Source organism: Etheostoma spectabile, chromosome 21 (assembly GCF_008692095.1).
Source record: "Etheostoma spectabile isolate EspeVRDwgs_2016 chromosome 21, UIUC_Espe_1.0, whole genome shotgun sequence".
NCBI classification, from domain to species: Eukaryota; Metazoa; Chordata; class Actinopteri; order Perciformes; family Percidae; genus Etheostoma; species Etheostoma spectabile.
In genome coordinates, this window is record NC_045753.1 from 21,858,666 (window position 1) to 21,877,971 (window position 19,306).

Consider the following 19,306-nt stretch of genomic DNA (forward strand, 5'->3'; position numbering starts at 1 on the left):
GTACATGAGTTTTACATACTCAGTTTTAGTTAACAATCCAGAAAAAAAAAATTAAAGTCATGAAAAATGAGTAAAACAATAAAAACCCTAACATTTAATCTATCAGTGAACTACTTCATTCGATGAACAGTATCAGCCAAAGTGATACCGTTCCATGATCTAGAGCTGCTGGAGCTTCCTGACATTTTTAGACCAAACAACTAATCAATTAGTTGAGTAAATGATCAACCAGTTAATCAACAATGAAAATAATTGTTAGTTGCAGCCCTATCTACACAGGGTTATTTTTCGTATACCTTCTTTTGTGGGGCTATAGCTAGATACATTGGAACATCTACTAACAAAAGTAAAACAAATTCCTCATGTACTTGAAATCATCATGTGACTGCCTTGTATATTAAGACCAGAGTTACTTCCTATGCACACTTAACAACTGATGAAGGTGTTTGGATGAACAATGTCTGTCTGTATTGTAATTTATATTTTTAATCCATTGTTTTTTAATTAAAGCTTTGTTGAAACTACAATTACCTGGATGCAGAAATGAATCTCCATGGACGGAATGTCATTGTGTTGATGTCCATAATCCACCTTTTATTGTTAATTGGTCTTTCATTTACTGATAATTTAACATATCCGTTTTTAAATTTGACCGATGTTACATAACTGGCGTAGCCTTGCCTCAGTGTTTTTTGGGCCTTGAGAGAGACTGTGACAGAGAGGAGAGACCGGCATGTGTGAAGGTTGTTGGGCTTTGAAGAAAACGGCCTCAAGGAGACCTGATAAAAGTGTCTCTATACTATACGAGGCATTTTTATTTCCCAGTTTGTCAGCAGGCAGACAGGTTCGAGGCCTAGTACATAAAACATTTTTGCACAAGGAAATCAAAATGCTGCATCTAAAAATATCAGTATGGGCTATTTAGACATCACAGAAAGCTGTGTACAGTATTATTTGCAAGTGTTATTATATTCAATTATATTCTCAGTGGATGAGTAAACCAATACTACAGAGCAAAATAGTTTGTTGTATTGGCACAAGTAACATGTGTTTTCTTAAAAGTGTGCACATAAAGGACAAAACATTGTTTTTGAAAAAAAAAGAAGCTTTCATAACATTGTGTGAAAACCTTGTAGCTCCAGTGTTGTTTTTCCCCTATTTTAACTTCAATGGAGGGACATACTCTGCTTGTGGAAATTCAACAACTTTTTATGAAACTTTTTTAAACCCAATTAATCAAACTCAATAGGTTTTCACCCAACAATAGAACTGCGCTTGCATCTAATGTGTGCCTAAGGATTTGTAATAATTAAATTATAAGTTAGAGGCATAGAAATGAAATCCTGTCAGATAATATAGAAACGTCTACAATTATTACAGTCCATAAACATCAAAAAAGCCACAGCAGGCCTAAAACACAAGTCGCCCCCAAAACAGATTGCAGAGAGGGCGAAGAGTCCTAAATTAAGTTATTTAAATTGTCACACAAGGTACACAATTGCACGCACAAACACACATTTTACATTTACTAATGTCTTCACCTCCACTGTGGAGTCTCTTTGAATTCAGTTAAGTTCAGATAATACAGTCAGACTTGTTGAAAATGGTCCCCTCCCACATTCGTTTTTAAATCCGCACTTTCAAAGTTCTTCATGCCATTAGGTGAAACTCCACACTGTCGATGTACTGTTTCTGCCTCACTAAAGGCTAGGGGCAGAAGATCTGCTGGTTTTATGTTAACCCTTGATCCCCCTCTCCTCCATAAAGGTAACTATTGGTTCCGGCTGGTTGGACATACTCCTCAGTTTTGTCCCAGTCTGAGACCCAGCCTCCTCCTCCCCCCATGCCTCCGGCGCCGTTGGGATCCGCTCCCTGGTTCATGGCTCCGTAGCCTCCCCCGCCACTTGTGCGATACAGCTCTTCCGTCTCGTTTGCAAGCTCATCCTCATCCAGGATGCCACATTTCTCATCACTCCGCTCCTCCGGCTCTGCCCAATATTGCTTCTCTCCAGATGCAAAGAGGCCTGCAGCCCAGAGACATTATCAGTCCGTAAGATACAGAGTTTTTGTATAGTATTCAGACTTTTGACAAACAATCTCCAGGAGATTGCACAAAGAACAATGTACAGATTGTTGCATACTTAAACACCCTAATGCTCTGGTTATGGAGGAATGAGTGGAAACAGAAATAAAGAGGGAAATATACACACCGTAGAATATGACACCTCCATAATGAACAAGCGAGGCGATAAGAAACACCCCCTGCCACTCCTCCCGCGTCTATCCAAGGAGAGTCAGAAGAAAAAAAGAGGAAGAGCAATTATGAGCATGAAAAAACGTTTGTGTTCAACACATTAAATCAAACCAATCAAAGAGAAACTTGCCAATATATTGTGTCGATACATTGGCTTAAACCCTGAACACCTTTTACTTTGGTCAATAAAATGCTTAAACACCTTAAGATTTAACCTTACTTGTGGCTCGACCTCTGTTTGAATGAGCTACTTTCAGTGCAAAATTAAATTAATATCGATCCCTCTTAGTGGTCTGTTTCTCCCTGTAAGACTATTGGACATGCAAAATGGCAATATTTAAAAAAAAAAGTCTTTTTGTGGAAGTGGAACCTCTGCTGTTGTTTTAGAAACATTTCCTATTACCAAACTCAGTTGGAGATGCACAGCTGACTTATATAAGCAGAAACACACCCTCAGACAACAAACTGAGGACAGAAATGTATTTTAGTGTGCATTTTACAACACAAATTCTCACCTTATGCTTTGTCATGGCACCAACTATAAGTGGGCAAACCATACCAGACAAAGTGCCCACACCGTTGGAGATACCCATAAGGATACTAGCATAGCGCGGTGCAATGTCCAGGTGGTTGACATTGAAACCTTATGAGGAAGGATAAAAACAATAACATCAAATAAAATTATAGGAAATGGTTGTGTATTCACAAGCTTTACAAATTCTACAGTCATATTTGTGGCCAAAAGGTTTCAAAGAACAAGATGATGAAAAGGGTCTTATTGCTATTGATGGGGACAATGTAGATAAATTGATACAGAAAGTGTCCTGAACAGTAATAATAAAAAAAAAAAACATGGTTTCACCTGAAATTGCAAAGCCTGAGAAACCCACAGCCAGGACCAGGAATGTGATGGCAACAACCTTTGTATGAGAGAAGCCCACCACCAGCAGCAGGGTTGCCTCCATCCCAAACCCTGACGTAGAGCAATAGAATAGAAACAAAGAATGAGTTTAATGTGTTAATGGAAAACATTAAGTCTCGATGCAAGATGTTTTTTGAGTCAACTTGAAGCCATTTTCCTTGACACCTTCCTCTTCTCCTTTTTCATAAAATGCTGTTAACTAACCTCTCCCCACTGTCCTGACAGCTTGCAGAAAAGTGATGTGTACACTGTATGCTTCTCCATTTCACTTTGCTATCGATTTCTCGCTGTAGTTCAAAAATAGCAGACAGAGGCTTTTGCATTTACAGTGAGTCATCATTTCCCTTATGCAGCAAATGTTTTCTCACACAGCTGACTAAATACTGTAGTTAACTTCATAAATAGCCAGTGAGTTCCTGTGCAGTTGATCAACATCACTTGACTAAGAAATGGAGCACTTACAAAAACTAATTGAATCCAGACAAAGCTCTAAAATGGCATTATACTGTATACCATCGTTTGAGTGCATACTAATATGGTTCCAGTTTTGATGTCTTTAAAGAAAACTTCCAGCTATTATGAGCACAGCAAGTCAGCATCTCTTGTGTTTTGCATTTATCTGCAAATCTAGTTTTGCTTTCACTTCTTTTTGGCCCTATCTTACCTCCACAGTTCATAAGTTTCCTGACGTTAGTGGTGGTCATGATTTGGTTGGTGCGCAGATAGTCAGCAATCTGGCCACCAATGGGCACGATAATGGTCATGACAAGGTGAGGAAGTGCAGAAACTATGCCCACCTAGAGAGAGAAGAAAATAAATATAAATATGTAATGTAATAGATTTAAGACCTCTGAGGATAGCCTATGGTGACTGAAATAAACAGAGAAAGCAGACTTTCCGCATCTGTGACTTTTCTCAGCAGTGTCATGTTATCGTACATCTAGAAAATTGTTTATTTTTTCTGGTGCAGTACATCTGGTTTCTGTTACCTTGCTAATCTCAAACCCAAACACCTCCTCGAAGTATGCAGGCTGGCTGATGAGAAGCAAGTAGAAAGTCCAGCTTCTGCAGAAATTTGCCACAATGATGGCGTACACTGGCATGGACGTAAAGAAGCACCTCCACGGTGTGTTGAATTTCTGTAACAAAGAAAAATGCATGACTTAATTCACTGCATTGTAATGAAATTCTTCAGAATCAACAAAAAAAGTGTTGTCAAACTGAATTAGTGACCACTTATTTGTTAAAAAAAATGTGTGGAGTAAATTGAACGCATGAATGCGTACACAAATGAGCAGAGGTCACAACTGATGAAAACTTTCTAAATCTATGTGTTGCTTTCATTTACAATATTATTAGAATCAGCTCATGATGAAGTTCGACACCCTCTTAAGCTCCACCCTTATTTCTCTGAAAATGCTCTGCTTGTTTACCATCTCTATACTCTTCCTTCCAATCTACTTGCGCTCTTGTCCTTATTTCAACATGTAGCATAAAACAAAAATGTGCCTTCACATTCAATCGAGGGAAATGTAAATTACAGGGCAGATACATCCGTACTGTTAACATCAGCCAATGTGGTGTGATACAGTGTTTGCATCATATCGTACCTGAGAAATCTACTCTATATACTCACCGTTACTGCATGTTGTGAGGATTGGCCAATGCTTTCCTCAATATATTTTTGCTCCTCCTCAGTGATGGTGGGATGGGCTGCTGGACTTTCATAAGACACCAGGATCCAGAAGCAATACCACATGATGCCAAAAGTTCCTGGGGGGAGAAGGGAAGGAAGGAGAAAGAGGAGTAATGTAGGTGTCAAAACCAGAAAGAAAGGTCAAAACAAACAAGCTGTAAAAGGAGACAACTTGACTGTAGATTCTGCCCCGGTACAGACTGGGATTGAATTGAATGCTGGATGCATGTGTCTACACTAATGTGTTGTACTCAAGATCGGGGTTTTGAAAGTCTTGGTCACTGAATCGACCACATTTTTAATCGGTCTTGTCTCGGTCTCGGATAAAGAGGACTCAGGATTTTATTTCAAAATAGGTCAAGACCAAAGCTGCAGGGAGATCACTAAACTGCCTGGCCTGTGCATTGTCTGATTTATGTGTTAACGTCATTATTGTGATTGGATCTAAAACTTCCTGATTTAAATTTAACCAATAACTTGACTCATTTCTAATTTGAAATTTGTTAATGTTAAATACGCACTCCCAACAAAGTGAATGCAGGTGACATGAGAAAACGCTCTAGTTCTAACTTGTCAGTAATAAAATGTGGCCACTTAAACCATAAGGAGTTTCTTTGCAAAACAACATGTAATAGAAAACACAGCAGTGTGTAACCTCTGCAATGGAACACTGATTGAGACGGCCGGGACCACCTCAAATTTTTGTCAGCACTTAGAAAGGAAGCATAAAGAAAGGTACGCTAAGTGTAAGTGACACTAGTGAAGCAAGCTAGCCTCAAACTCTTCAGAAATCTATTCACACCTCACACAAAGTGGTTTAGAAAACAATAGCTGTACATATAAGCTAGTTGTGTATACACTGGTTGGTTAGACGTTTCCCATTTTACCGTGCCCTGCAGTGTGGCACTCGCACCAACCCTTAAAAGTGTTGGTCTTGTCTCGGTCTCACTACACTGTTCTTGGTGATGACTTGGTCTCGATTTAGATGGTCTTGACTAAAACACTGGTCATTACACAACTTTTGAAATCAGTCATAGCCTAATTATGTACTTACAGTTACGCAAGTGAATGTGTAGTTTCCCAAGTTATGGCTTGGTCTGAAAAAGGTAGCCCCTGTGTAAAGTCTGTACATTTAATTTTCTTCACCTTGAGTCTAAAGGTCTAGGGTCTCTTACCATAGACGTAGAAGACTGATGACCATCCCGAGTACTGGACTAGGATTCCAGCTAATGGCATGGCAATCACAGCACCAGCATAAGATCCTAGAAAAAAAAAGAAACATGGGCTGCAATTTCAATTCATTTTAATTGAAAACACATTATGTCTGTCTTGATATACCTGTATTTACCTTTTATCTATAACGCTCCGTTTTTATGCAAGTCTCTTTATACCCCATCCCTAAAAAAGCCCAGTCCACTCTGATTGGTCCCAAATCTACACGCTTGGCGTCTCTGTACCATCATTGCAGATGGTGAAATGATTGTAACAGCACTGTACCGGCACTTTCTGCCTATAATATAGTGACATCACAACAGTACGGAAGTACTGACGGCTCTTGGATTGAGCAATTTGAGACTTTTACAGTATTTATATTTTTACAAAATGGGGCCTTTAACTGTGTCTATAGCAAGTCAAACAGTATCTTTCGAGAAACTGGATCCAACAAATGTTGGTTGCTTTTTTTTGGGGGGGGGGGGAATAACTGAAACATTAAATCAATTATCAAAGTAGTTGCTAGTAGTAAATCAGCTAATTGGTTAATCGACTACTAGTTTCAGCTCTGATTGTGGTTGTATTAAACTAGCAATGTTTTCTTAAAATGAAAACAACAACAGAAACAGGTACAGTGACAATGGACTCACCACAAAAGGCTGTTGTGGCCAGGCGACTTCTTTCAAGAGGTGGTGCCCATTTTGCCCAAATGCCATGACAGGCTGGATATGAAACCCCCTGCAGGATAGGGAAAACATTACACTTCGATAAATGTTCCTAATAAAATGTAAATATAAAGTGTTCTTGTTACCCATTTCTTGTGTTTATAAGGAAGCTATAGAGTTAATCACCTCCACGAGTCCTTGACATATTCTGACAAGGATAACACAGCCGAAATGCACCCGTGCGGCTGCAGGGATGAGCATATTCAGGCAAGACGTGGCCACTATAGCAAAGCCAAACACTCTGGAAGAGGAAAGAACAGAGACAGGAAGATACATTCAGTACAGTACATACAAAAAATGTACAGTCATCTCTTGCATACATTTAATAGCTGATTAACAGACCTGTTTGCTGCAAACTTTTGACAGATGAAGCCTCCTGGGATTTGGGTTACTATGTATCCCCAGAAGAAGGAGCCATGGATCATTCCCACTGTTTCTGGATCCCAGTCAAACTGAGCTTTCTGTTGGGAGGCAAAATGTTATCAATCTGCACACGTACCTAAATAAGAGTTTGATCCCTGAAACATACTGAGGTGATATGATATTCATCTGCCAAAACAGAACAGCTGAAAGAATAACAATCAAAACAAGAGAACTGATGTGATTGATCACTGGTCCCCCTGAGGCATATGCTCGACCCCTGATCTACACAACATTCCTTCACATCACTTAGCTGTGTCAAACTTTAACGCTGATGACCTCACTGACTGTAACGTTGACTGACAGACTTTAGGATGACCCGATCCTTTGTTTGACCTGACCATTTCCATTTGCACCATTAATAAAGTAAGAGACTGTAAACTAGTAAAAACATTTATTCTTCCTCACTTTGAAACAGGAAAGAACTTTTCCCATGCAACATTGGAAGTGCACAAAAATCAGAGGAAACCACCACATACTTTTGGCAATATAGTGTGTCTCTTATCTTCTACATAAATAATCTAGACATTGTAATCATTTTTATTTTTGCCTTGCTGTTGTGGACGTCCCACCTACTCACCACTATGATCTCTTTGTCGCCTCTGAAGATGGTGTGGCTGTTGACCATGCTGACGACGGCCACGCCCAAGTTACATCGGATACCAAAGGAGATGCAGAAGCCGATGCCAGAGAGGATGGCGATGATGTAGCGCCTGGGCAGGCCGAAGCATGTGCAGTCCACTACGGGCATCTCCTTCTCTTCCACCATCTCCGGCCGGCCCTCCGCCGACAACTCGATCGTCTCGCCATTTTCCTGCTTCTTCTCAAGAGCTCTGTTAAGAAGAGATTGGAAACCCCAAAAGGGAGGGAATGGAAAACGTAACATGTAAAAGTGTATGTACTTCGTATATTTCTTCTGTCACCTTGTGTATATTGGAAATTCTTTATTAGGAATAACCCCTTGAGATGTGACATCTCGTTTTCGAGGGGGTCCTTCCTCCTACTACTCCTTGTGTAGTTTGATGTGATTGTCTGGGCTATCTATCACTTGAAATATCTCTTTTCAATGCTGTATAGTAACCCTTCGCCCTATCAAGATAGCTTTCCACAGAAGCAAACTGGCAAATACACACCAAAACACACTGACATTTGAGGAAATCACCAAACAGTCTGTGATATTTTTGCTGATTCAGCAATTTATTTTTATATATCTGTTTTTATGAAAAAATGTTTCAACAGCCCAATTATAACAGTTATTGAGCTCTCAAAATGAAACTACATGTAGTTTACTCTTAGATTTTTTATATTGTGGATTTTCTTTAAGAGCAAACAGTCAGCCGGTGACCCACCCAAGTTTTCCAAACTGGTTGCTGCAGTGAAAACAGATCCTGTCCATGTAGACTGACAGCTTGGCTTCATGAAAGATGTTCAGACAATCCTTCACTGTCAATCTGACTGGTAACTCTAGCATCTTAACAAGAGACAGTCAGCAAAGTTATCTGTCAGCCTTCCACTACTGGAGCTTGCTGACATAACTTTGACTTATCCTGTCTTCTCAAGGTGTTAATATATTGGGTATTGTTTTTGCAGGCATTCATCTCCTGACAGAACTGGCCGACAGGTAAGAATGCAGTGTGAGTGCATCCGTGCCCCTCTTCTCCTTCCAAACAAGGTTAACTACTCTACTCTTTTTTTCTATCCATAACATCCATATGGCTTGCTGAGAAACCCTGAGAAACCATGACCTCTGCCAGCCTCCAGTCTAACAGGCATCAAAAATGTATCTAAACGCAGCAGGTCTTCTATAAAACATGACATGTGCAAGGCTGAGTTCTCAGTTCAGACTCGAGCACTGCAGGTCCACATGATACAGCATAGAGCCCCTTTTATATCACAGCTTTATTTAATATACATATGTATGTTTTCATATCTACATGTAAAAGTTAAAAGCAAATATCCCTACTTCCTCTCATTTACTCTGGTAAATGTAATTCACAACCACCATAGAGAGATTCAAACAGTACAAAAGAGTGTATACCAGTCCACTCAGCCCTGCAGCTTTTCAGCCAAAATACAACACCCAACAGCGCAGAGCATGAATAATGCTTGGAATGGGGGATGGGGGTGTATTTTATAGACTACTTTATTTGACAGCTGGTTGTACAGTACAGAAAATTGGACTGGGATCCTGGGCTAGAACTGAACCACATTTAAGTGCATTATGATTCTTATGCGACTGAGCCACAGGGGCGCACCAACAGTGCTCTGCTCCCACAGCGGCCATTGTGAGTATTCATCATGGTTGGGTTTAGAATCTCTACTGTAACTGGAAGAACCAGTACAGACTGAATACTGTATGTGATATTATACATCATATAACCATATGGAAACTGGCAAATTATTATCAGTTCCTCAGGGACAAACGTACTGAAATTAAACAATGTTATATGTGCAGTAGGTCAGTGTTTTATGGTGAGTCACGCTACCACTAACAGTGTAATGCTGAAATGTTTGCCAATTTTGACGCAATAGCCAAAGCCAAAACTGCAGACCCCATTACAACGAAATCTACTCAATCAAAATGAATAACCACAGCTTAAACCATAAGTGCACTCGGAGTGTGCGGCCCGCCGCCAGAGCCATGCCCCATCTCGCAATGTTAACTGAAGAAAAAAAGCTGCAACGTAGCTTGCAGTAAACTAGCAAACTCCCTTGCTACCTTATTTATTTCCAAAATGGTATAGCTTGTTTTACCTCATTAGATGGTTGGAGGTGCAGAGAGAGTGCAGAGATTTAAACTGATGCAGACCACTGGGGCAACACCCCCCCCAAAATCCATTGTTTGTATAAAAATAGCCTTACTTTCCTGTACATCCTACTAAACATCCTAACACGGCCCTTTCCAACTAATGTAGGAATAGAACTGGTTTATTCTCTCAGCTGTGTCAGACTTTGTTCCTCTATGTATTCCATCAAACCCTGTCCTAAACCAGAATGTCACTGCTTGATTTAGTCACCAAGGACGAGGACAATCACAATTCTGAAACACCATGGCGAAAGAAAAGCACCGGCTGCTCTTTGTACAACCATTATTGCAGCTATCTAGGTGCAGAAGATGTACTTCCCGTAGAGACTTAAAATTGACATGGATACTAACATATTGAGTGACAAAAAGACTGGAGTTTGTGTTCTTATTCAGAGCAGCAAACAGTATTACATCAGTAAAATAACAGTTGCACAGTTATGCAACATACATGCTTTATTAGTTACTGTAAGCAGAGGTTCTAACAGTCTCCGACACTGATCAAGTATTAATGATTCTCACTCTTGAATTATTAATATCACTGGCTCTCTTGGACTATTTTTGTCTGGGCGGGCTTCTGTCTTCATTCTTCCTGTCTCCTCTTCCTCTTTAACCCTGCCTTTTATCGTCAACTCCCCTGGCTCACGCACAGCCTCGCACACAATTCACAACATTTCTTTCTTCTTCAACACCAATTTATTTCGCAGTATCCAGAGGATGTCCACATGTATTTCACATACACTGCATCTGCTGCTGTGACTTTTCATGACTGACCCTGAGTTAAAGAAAAGCCGTTGTAATCCTCACAAGCTACCTGACGTTCTCTTCGTTGGATTGGTTACACCGTGACAACGCTTCTGTGAACCAGTTCAACCCATTTAAAACAGTGCTTGGTTTTTTAATCATATAGGAATATGGGAAAGCTGAATTCCCATGACCTATTCTAAGTGAGTATTCCGGAGTTAATCTCTTAATTCATACGTCAAGGACAAATGTCTGGGTGGTTCAGCAGCTTGGTTCACAGTTGAGTCAACAGCTTGGAACCATTGATTGGATAAGAGAGAGTCAAATAACTGGGGGAAGATTGTTTAAAGGTTGAAAAGCTCCTTCATGACACTACTAAGAAGGACCTCCTCCTTGACTTCAATTGTTGGAAGATCATATGTGGACTGTTATAACACTCATCTGCATTAGTTAAATGAATTGAATTGTTATACTGAGGGCAATTCATTTAGGTAAAAGATTCAGGAAAGAGATGCAGGAAGCACAAAGGGGAACTGCACAGTACAGACATAGATTTGACCTGCAATGATTAGTCAATTAATCCATTAGTCAGTCGGTAACTATTTTGATAACTGATTAGTCATTTAAGTCATTTTTACGTAAAAACTATTCAAACATTCTCTTGTTTAGGGCTCTCAAGTGTGAATGGGAATTTGTCATTATAATAATGTATTTTGTGGGGCTTTGCACCGCTGTTGGGACAAAACAAGACATTTCCCTTTGGGGTTTAGACAATTTGATGGGCATTTTTAGTTGTTCCCTGGTGTTATATAGCCCAAACGATTACAGCCCTTGTATAAATAGCTAAATGACAGGTGACTTTATGAGCTCTACCTCAGTGGGATACAGCTTCTGTTTGGTCTCACTCATGTTGACACAACTTCAGGTGATTTAATCACTCTATTGTCTGTAGCTTAATAGGAAAAGACAATATGGCACAGCTTAATAGATTGAGACAGAACCAAAAAATAAATGAATGGAACTAACAGGACTAGAATACGCTATAACTAATAGTCACACGACCGAATAGGGAAAACATTTAAATAAAAATAAAAGACCGGATACAGCTCCGTGCAAAAAAAAATAAAAGAACACGTCTGCTCTCTGTGAACCCGTTAAGCATGTGTTGCATGCTGCGTGCAGAGAACAGTACCGGGGGACGGGCCGGTGCGCCTTACGCACGGCAGCAAGGTACCAAGAAAGAACCTGAGAGCACGTGCACTCCACGGAAATGAAAGCTTATAGGCCGTTGCGGGCTCTGTGCCGTGGGTGGAGTGTCCTAATCCTGGCTATGAGGTGCCCTGAAGGGGGAAGGGACAAGATGACGAGATGTCAGGCTACTTAGGAAGAGAGAGAGAGAGAAAGAAAGAGAGAGAGAGAGAGAGAGAGAGAGAGAGAGAGAGAGAGAGAGAGAGAGAGAGAGAGAGAGAGAGAGAGAGAGAGAGAGAGAGGGAGAGGTGTGCAAGGTGTACGGCATGCAGGGATTTACGTGGGCCGACAGCTTGGACAAGCAGAGACTATTTCTGGAGAGGATTTAGGTGTTTAGAAACTACATCAAATCCCGAGAGGAAGAAGGGGAGTTCATCAATGCCTCCTCGCGTTCACATATCCATTACTGGCCAGACTCCTGATTACTTCACACACCTTTTCCCGGGGAAGAAGTTGTGTCACAGAACATACAGTGCATTGCCATTCGGACTGATTGTAAAGCAGAGCTATGGAAGTTCTCAAAAACTCGCACTTGAATTCTTTGCGCATGTGTATTGTGGGTCTAAAATGCCACATGATGCCAAAAAATGACCTATTTCATACCATATTACCTTGGACAATAACCCCATCAGTCCATCATCATAAGTTTGGCTATTTTTGAAAAGTTGAAGCCTTTACCAGAGTGAGGGTTTTATGAAGGTGTCCTTAAGCTGTCCCATAATGACAGGGGAGACAGAATAACACTAACACTACACTAAACACATAGTAACTCACTTTAGAAGAATGGCCAACCTTATAAAAAATACTTTGTGTAGAAACTGAACAACATTGCCAGTCTCCACATAAAACCGTGACAAGCCTTCCATAATTAAACAATGTGAATACACTGCAGAAAAAGCCAGGAAGAAATGAATTCAGCTATCGATCCGAGGCTTCATTTTACACCGATGGGCCTAAAATGAAACTTAATCCTGTGTATTTGTTCCTCAGAAGCAAAGGAGCAAGAGACTTTAGGAGACTGGTTTTAGGTTTTAGATTCCCAGCATTTGGGTGCTCAGAAACAACATTTGTTAGTTTTTTTTTCATCAGCCACTGCATGACTGCAGTTACTTAAAGTGATAAATGATGTACGCCAGATTCGTATGTGACAGATTCAATGGCCTATGAAGGGACAGATGTTGTGGCAGTTCATCCAAACACACTCCGGCCTCACCCAGGCCTCTAGACACCTTGATCTCAAAAGGAGCAGTTTGCTTCTCTTTAAAGACAAATACTCACATACAGTCACGTTTAAGCCACTGTAGACTGTTTTAAATTCAAATAACAGTCTAAATTCAAAAGATAAACTTTCTTTCTTTTTAATCACACCTGCAAGTAATTACACCTGCAGCCTTATAACATTTTCCAGTTTTATGTCCCAGGGAGATTCTACATACCCGTATATTTTCCCGAGAGTCCTGGCCGCCACGACCTTAACCCTGTCCGGCCGGATCTCCATCCTCACGACTCCAGGATCCGACCAATGTGCAGACTTTGCGCGCTCCCGATTGAGCGCACAGCCTTCTCCTCTACTACCTCCGCCCCTTGTTTCTCACTCACACATAAAAAATAAATTAAAAAAAAAATACAATAAAATAAAATAACAACTTGATTTTGGTGAATAACTCCCTTAACCCGCAGTTCCCTGTGCAGTGGAATCTGTAGCCAGCGAGAGTGAGATTTAATCTGTTTTAAAAGCCTTTAAAATCACCGAGCACACATTGTCAGTCCCACTTTGAGTCTTTAACGTCCAAATTAACCTTCTTCACACTCTGTGGTGTCCGCTTTAGGTTCACACCGTTCTGGAGGCAACTTTCGACAGGATTCGTGGCCAAACGGTTTCTCTGGCCGTGGTCCTGAAACCAGATTACCGCTGCCTGCGCGCTAATCTCTCCAAATTGTGTGTAGTGAGTGGAAGGTAGCATGTCACTTCCTTTCTCCCGGCCGTAAGTACTGACTATTCAAGCAGCGGCTATTCTTGGACCGGCACAAGCCTTGAATAGAGAGTTAGACAAAACACTGCCCGATCGAAGCAGAGTATCAGAGTTCCCAGGTATATTTGGAACAGGGGAGGGGCAGGCTGCTTCCAGGACGCTGTTATGATTCCTAGTTGGATTTATTTGAGATTAAATGACCTGAGATTCTTTGCAAAAACAATTGTAAGGACTAGATAATTAAAAGACAAGTTCAAGATTTTGTGGTTTTACTTTCTCATCTCAGCTATATACTGACCGTGGCAGAGCTGCCACAACGCATTACTGCTAGCATTTTCATATGAAAACTGCTCATACCTTCAACTTATTACAGCAATGTTTCTTTTACATGTAGGCTACTGCTATGGAGTTTACTGTATATTGAAGTGGCCAAAAGAGCCCAAAAAACTAAAAGATAATTTTAATATTTAATGTTAGTGATGTGCTATCGATCAAGAACATTTAGTTTAAAAGAAACAAACTGCATTGCACTTATAAATATTTGTAGATACGCCATCTACCAATAATTTCAAAATTTGACTGCATGAATAACTTGAATCTCTTAAATCTCCTTTTTTTAAATCATTGCATGATGAGTGGTGCACACGTTTTGTATTATTCTGATAGCTGAAGTCCTACGGTGTAGCTGAGTCTGGAATAAAGGTCAATGAAAGACAAAAGGCAAGAGGCCTTTTTTATCACTGACATGTGTCACTGTCACTGTAGAAAAGGCACAAGTGTGAATAATAAAATAAATTATGGCTTCATTGCATTTAACTGCCTCAGTTTCAGAGTCCTGATATTGTGCACGGCATACTAGGACACCTAATGAAGCCACCATTAATGTTATATATATTTAAATCAGATTTTACCATTTGCCATAAAATGAAACAAGAGCAAGACAACATTTTTTTCTGTCTACGGACAGTTTATTATTTCTTGTACCACACTTGACACATACTAAAGGATGGGTAGTATTTGATAAGGTGCAGGAAAGGTCTAGTTAATGACTATACTAATGGTTGTGATGCACAGGCAAATGTTTGGCTCATATTTGGTGGTGGTTATGGGCAGTGAAGGGGCAACAGGCCAGGGGGTCTATGGTTGTCAATGATAAGTGACAGATTTGGGCAATTGCAGCAGGTGGATGAGATACTTCTGCTTTCACAGCTCAGGACTACCACCAAATGTTTCCAAAAAAAATTAATTGTTCTGCATTTTCCTACTGTTGTTCCTACTGTAGGGCTGTATGTGCAAAGCCGTGTGCCTGCAAATAGGCATACGTAGTGAAAAACAATGTGTACATTCAAATAACTACTTTTTTTACTGTCATTCAAAAGTCTCACACTGCTTACTAAGCATTCAGTATCAGATACAGCTCTTCTCCAGATCCCTGGCTGATATAGTTCTCAGAGAGTGAGAGGAGAGGAAGACAGGAGGGAAGGGCATGGCAGAGGGAGGAGGGGACAGGCTGGGTGGCATGGAGATGATGGATGGAGTGTCTGAGAGCGAGCCATAACCAGCTCTTTGCACATCTACCGCACTGGAGCCAGCAGAGCCGTGGAAAAACACAGGGGGAGGGCCAGTGGCGTCTGTAGTTAAATCTGCAGACAGATTTATAAGGAACGTCACTTGAAAATTGTAGATATTTCCCTTAAACATTTTCTCACTGAATCATAAGACACCCTTACGATCAACTGAATGGGAGAGTAAGAAAAAAGATCAGTCTTGTTTCTGTATGTACTACACTACTACACATTTTCTGTTGTATTTCTACTATTAAAGCTACACCATGCAACATCAGTAATTAGTATCTCAGAGTGGCAGCAAGCAGGAAGAGCTCAAGTTCCAAGAAGTCATTTTGCCCAACGTCAACAAACACAACACATTGTGCAGATGTTTAATATCCCAGCCATCCCGTGGTGCTCTACGACAGTGTTTCTCAAATGGGGGAAGGTGCACCCCTAGGTACGGTGGCCGACAGGGGCAAACGCCCTGCAACTTCACAAAACACATCCAAATAGACAAAACACAAGCAAAATAAGAAAACAACTTCATTAGTTTGACAACACATGTGCAGCATTCAGCGAACGCGCCGCATACACACAACACAAACACACACATAAAGGCAATCCAAATAAAAAACAAGGCAAAAAGAAAAGCACACAAACCATGAAAACAAATGCAACAAAAACGCATTATCCAGATTACACAACGGAAGTTGTCCAAGCCTCTAGAGGGAGCAGCTAAGTGGAACAGCTGGATTTTCGACCCCACGGAACGAGAGAGAAGTTTGTTTGGAAACAGGACCAAAAGTGAAGATAGCGGCGACATAACAAGGTTAGTATTCATTGAAATATTTGGCCCTCTTCTTTACGTTGTTTAGCTGCTCCCTCTAGAAACCTGGAGAACTTCCGTTGTGTGATCTGGATGCAGCGTTTTTTGTTGCATTCGTTTTCGTGGTTTGTGTGCTTTTTCTTTTTGCATTGTTTTTTTATTTTCATTGCGTTTATGTATTTGGTTGTGTTGTGTGTACTGTATGCAGCACGTTTGCTGAATGCTGCACATTTGTTGTCAAACTAATGAAGTTGTTTTCTTAATTTGCTTGTGTTTTGTCTATTTGAATGTGTTTTCTGAAGTTGCTGGGCGTTTGCCCCTGTCGGCCACCGTACCTAGGGGTACTTTGGAGGACTGCAGGGGGATGTAAAATGTTTAATAGTTACAAGGCTGTTGTCCAGAAAATTGTTTCTCTTTAGGTAGACTTTTTGTCCCAATCCAAAAATGTGAGATTTGTGTTGCTTTTTTTAAAATTATGTCACTGTTTTTGAAGTTATGTAGACTTCTTTTTCTACCAAAAAGGATTAGCGCTGGTCAGGCGGTACTTGGCTTAAAGTAACAATTCAAAAGCGGTACATCATTAAAAAGGATTTGAGAACCACTGGCCTACAGGGACTGTCAGAAACCTGCATGGTTGTAAAAATACACATATCTTATCCGTCTTCACTACAAAGTGGCACCACAACAGAGAAAACAAAGAAAAGTGACAACTATGAGCATAGAAACTTCTCTGTCAGCGTGATAAAGGGAAGCTATATACAGAGAGTCTCCTCCTCAGCAGGAACAAAGAAAGACTTCCATCCAAAAAAAACTGGACTCATATCCATCTTATCTTTCCTTATCTTATATCTTGTGTATCAGTTGTTGTAGAGCAGTGGTTCTCAAACATTTTTCAATAATGTACCCGTTTTGAATTGTTTCTTTGAGCTAAGTACCCCCTGAAGAGCACTAATTATTTTTGGTAGAAAAAGAAGTCTATATAAAGAGGAACAACACAGCGCTGTCAGCGATAGATTTACTAAACAACAGCCTTGTAACTGACAAAAAACATTTAAATGCTAATGAGAAAAGGAGACAAAAACTGTACAAAAAAGGCGACACCTTGGAAAAAGATGGTAGAAAGAAGAAAGGAAGTAAGGCAAGAATGGGTCGAAAATAGCATCAAAAACTTCATCATCAAAACTTTGAATCAAAAGTAGAACAGGAAAAGGAAGGAAGAAAGGCAAGAATAGGTCCAAAGAAGGGGACAAAAAAAAAAAGTCTACTTAGAGAGGAACAACGTTCTGGACAACAGCCTTGTAACTATTAAACATTTTGTTAAATATCTCACGTAGTCCTCCAAAGTACCCCTAGAGGCACACCTACCCCCATTGAAAGAAACACTGCCGTAGGCGATGCAATTTGGTTCCAAGACTGAAAGAGGCTCTAATGCAATAATAATTTAATAAAAATCAATTAATCTACCTGAGTCGTCATTGAGATTGGTGTGCAGGTACTGATGTTTGGTGTAGAACTTGTTGTAGATACAGTACACCGCGGCCATCAGAGCAAAGGTTCCCATGGCAGCAGCGATGAAGAGACCCACTTTGGCATTATCTTTGTCGACATAGGCATCTGTGGAAGCACAAAGACCATCAGAGTCCCACTTGTCACACACAAATCCTGTCTTTGCAGAACATGGCATATGGCACATGTAAGCATTTCGTAAGCTTTTATTAGTAAGCTTCTGAAATCCAACAGTACATCTTAGCACAAAAGAGCAAAAGTGCAATAAATACACCAGCACCTTTTGCACTCCACACTTTAATTATTACAATTGCTTTTTAAAATGTGGTATTGTCTTTACAGTGTACGCGTCCTTCTTTTAAGTCCTTAGATGATTCGTTGATCTTATGTTTATGTTGATTTTGAAATGTTTTTTTCTGTTACATGTTTATGTTGTAGCACTATATCTGAGACAAGTTTCCCCTCTGGACAATAACCTGTATTCTATCTATTCTCTGTTAACACATGATGGATATTTACAGTTCTACTAAACAACATTTCTCTAAACTACACTTACACGTCTGCATTGCATTTAAGTGAGTGGTTTCCTCTTTTCTGAGTAGGTCCCGTACATGTGGTGGTGGAAGAGGAGGAGGTGGCGCTGCCGGGGCCTGATGAGCATTGATCTCCTGCACAGACCGCAGGGTGCTCTGGGTGCTGCTCAGTGGAAACACCAGCAGCAAGCAAAGAGTTGCCAGGGCTGCCATGTGGGTCCTCCACTGGTACGCCTGCGAATTAAAAATAAAGTTACTCGCAAAAATGTAATCTATGAAAACATGAATGCTACTTTGAAGGTGTTCTACTTATTTTGAAAGTTTTATATATCTGCTCTCTCTTGGCTGCTAACAGGGCTGTTTTAATGCTCACCATAACTAGCTACGTATGAAAATCAATAGTAGTCAAAACAACATTGCAGTTGTTGCTCTCTACACTCTACAGCTCGTTGTTAATAGTTGTACTTTCCCTGTCCTGCTCTTAATAAACACACACACTGTTATGCAAAGGAGAGTTTTATCATTTTAAAATCCATTTTGTCGTTTGTGTTTACCTGAGGTTGAAGTAAAGAGGCTGTGTTTCTCTCAGTCGGGTGTAGGTCCTGTCCTCTCTGCTTCTCTGGCTGACTGTGAGACAGGTGAGACTGCATCCAAGACAACTGAACTCCCCAGACACCTAATATTTCCAAGGGGCCAAACAAGCATACACAATGGCTATGTTGAGACAGACAAACTAGCCTTCCAAAGGAACAAAAGAATTCAGAGGCTTTCCTTCAGCAAATTCTGCTCGGGCATACGGTTTTGTACGTTTTTGAAGGTTTTGACTTTGAATTTGTAGGTTGAACAGAAATTTAAAAAAAAATGAAAATAAAAATAAAATAAAAAAACTGGAAA

The 19,306-nt window shown here is 40.3% G+C and overlaps 2 protein-coding genes across 2 annotated transcripts; both read right to left on the reverse strand.

The window, feature by feature from the left end:
• Positions 1 to 614: 614 nt before the first annotated feature.
• Positions 615 to 13,983, reverse strand: LOC116671355 (vesicular glutamate transporter 1). The gene is made up of 13 exons (XM_032502574.1): positions 13,461 to 13,983; positions 7,810 to 8,062; positions 7,152 to 7,270; positions 6,936 to 7,050; positions 6,735 to 6,822; positions 6,048 to 6,134; positions 4,813 to 4,949; positions 4,166 to 4,315; positions 3,841 to 3,973; positions 3,117 to 3,227; positions 2,770 to 2,897; positions 2,211 to 2,280; positions 615 to 2,024 (listed from the first exon to the last, which is right to left on the reverse strand). Exons 1-13 carry the CDS (start codon positions 13,520 to 13,522, stop codon positions 1,732 to 1,734), a joined length of 1,746 nt encoding a protein of 581 aa, XP_032358465.1. The 5' UTR covers positions 13,523 to 13,983; the 3' UTR covers positions 615 to 1,731.
• Positions 13,984 to 14,964: 981 nt separating this feature from the next.
• LOC116671357 (uncharacterized) lies at positions 14,965 to 19,102 on the reverse strand. Its single transcript, XM_032502578.1, has 4 exons — positions 18,967 to 19,102; positions 18,436 to 18,646; positions 17,838 to 17,987; positions 14,965 to 15,640 (listed from the first exon to the last, which is right to left on the reverse strand). The coding sequence occupies exons 1-4, from the start codon at positions 19,060 to 19,062 to the stop codon at positions 15,405 to 15,407; spliced, it is 693 nt and encodes a 230-aa protein (XP_032358469.1). The 5' UTR covers positions 19,063 to 19,102; the 3' UTR covers positions 14,965 to 15,404.
• Between the last annotated feature and the right edge of the window lie 204 nt (positions 19,103 to 19,306).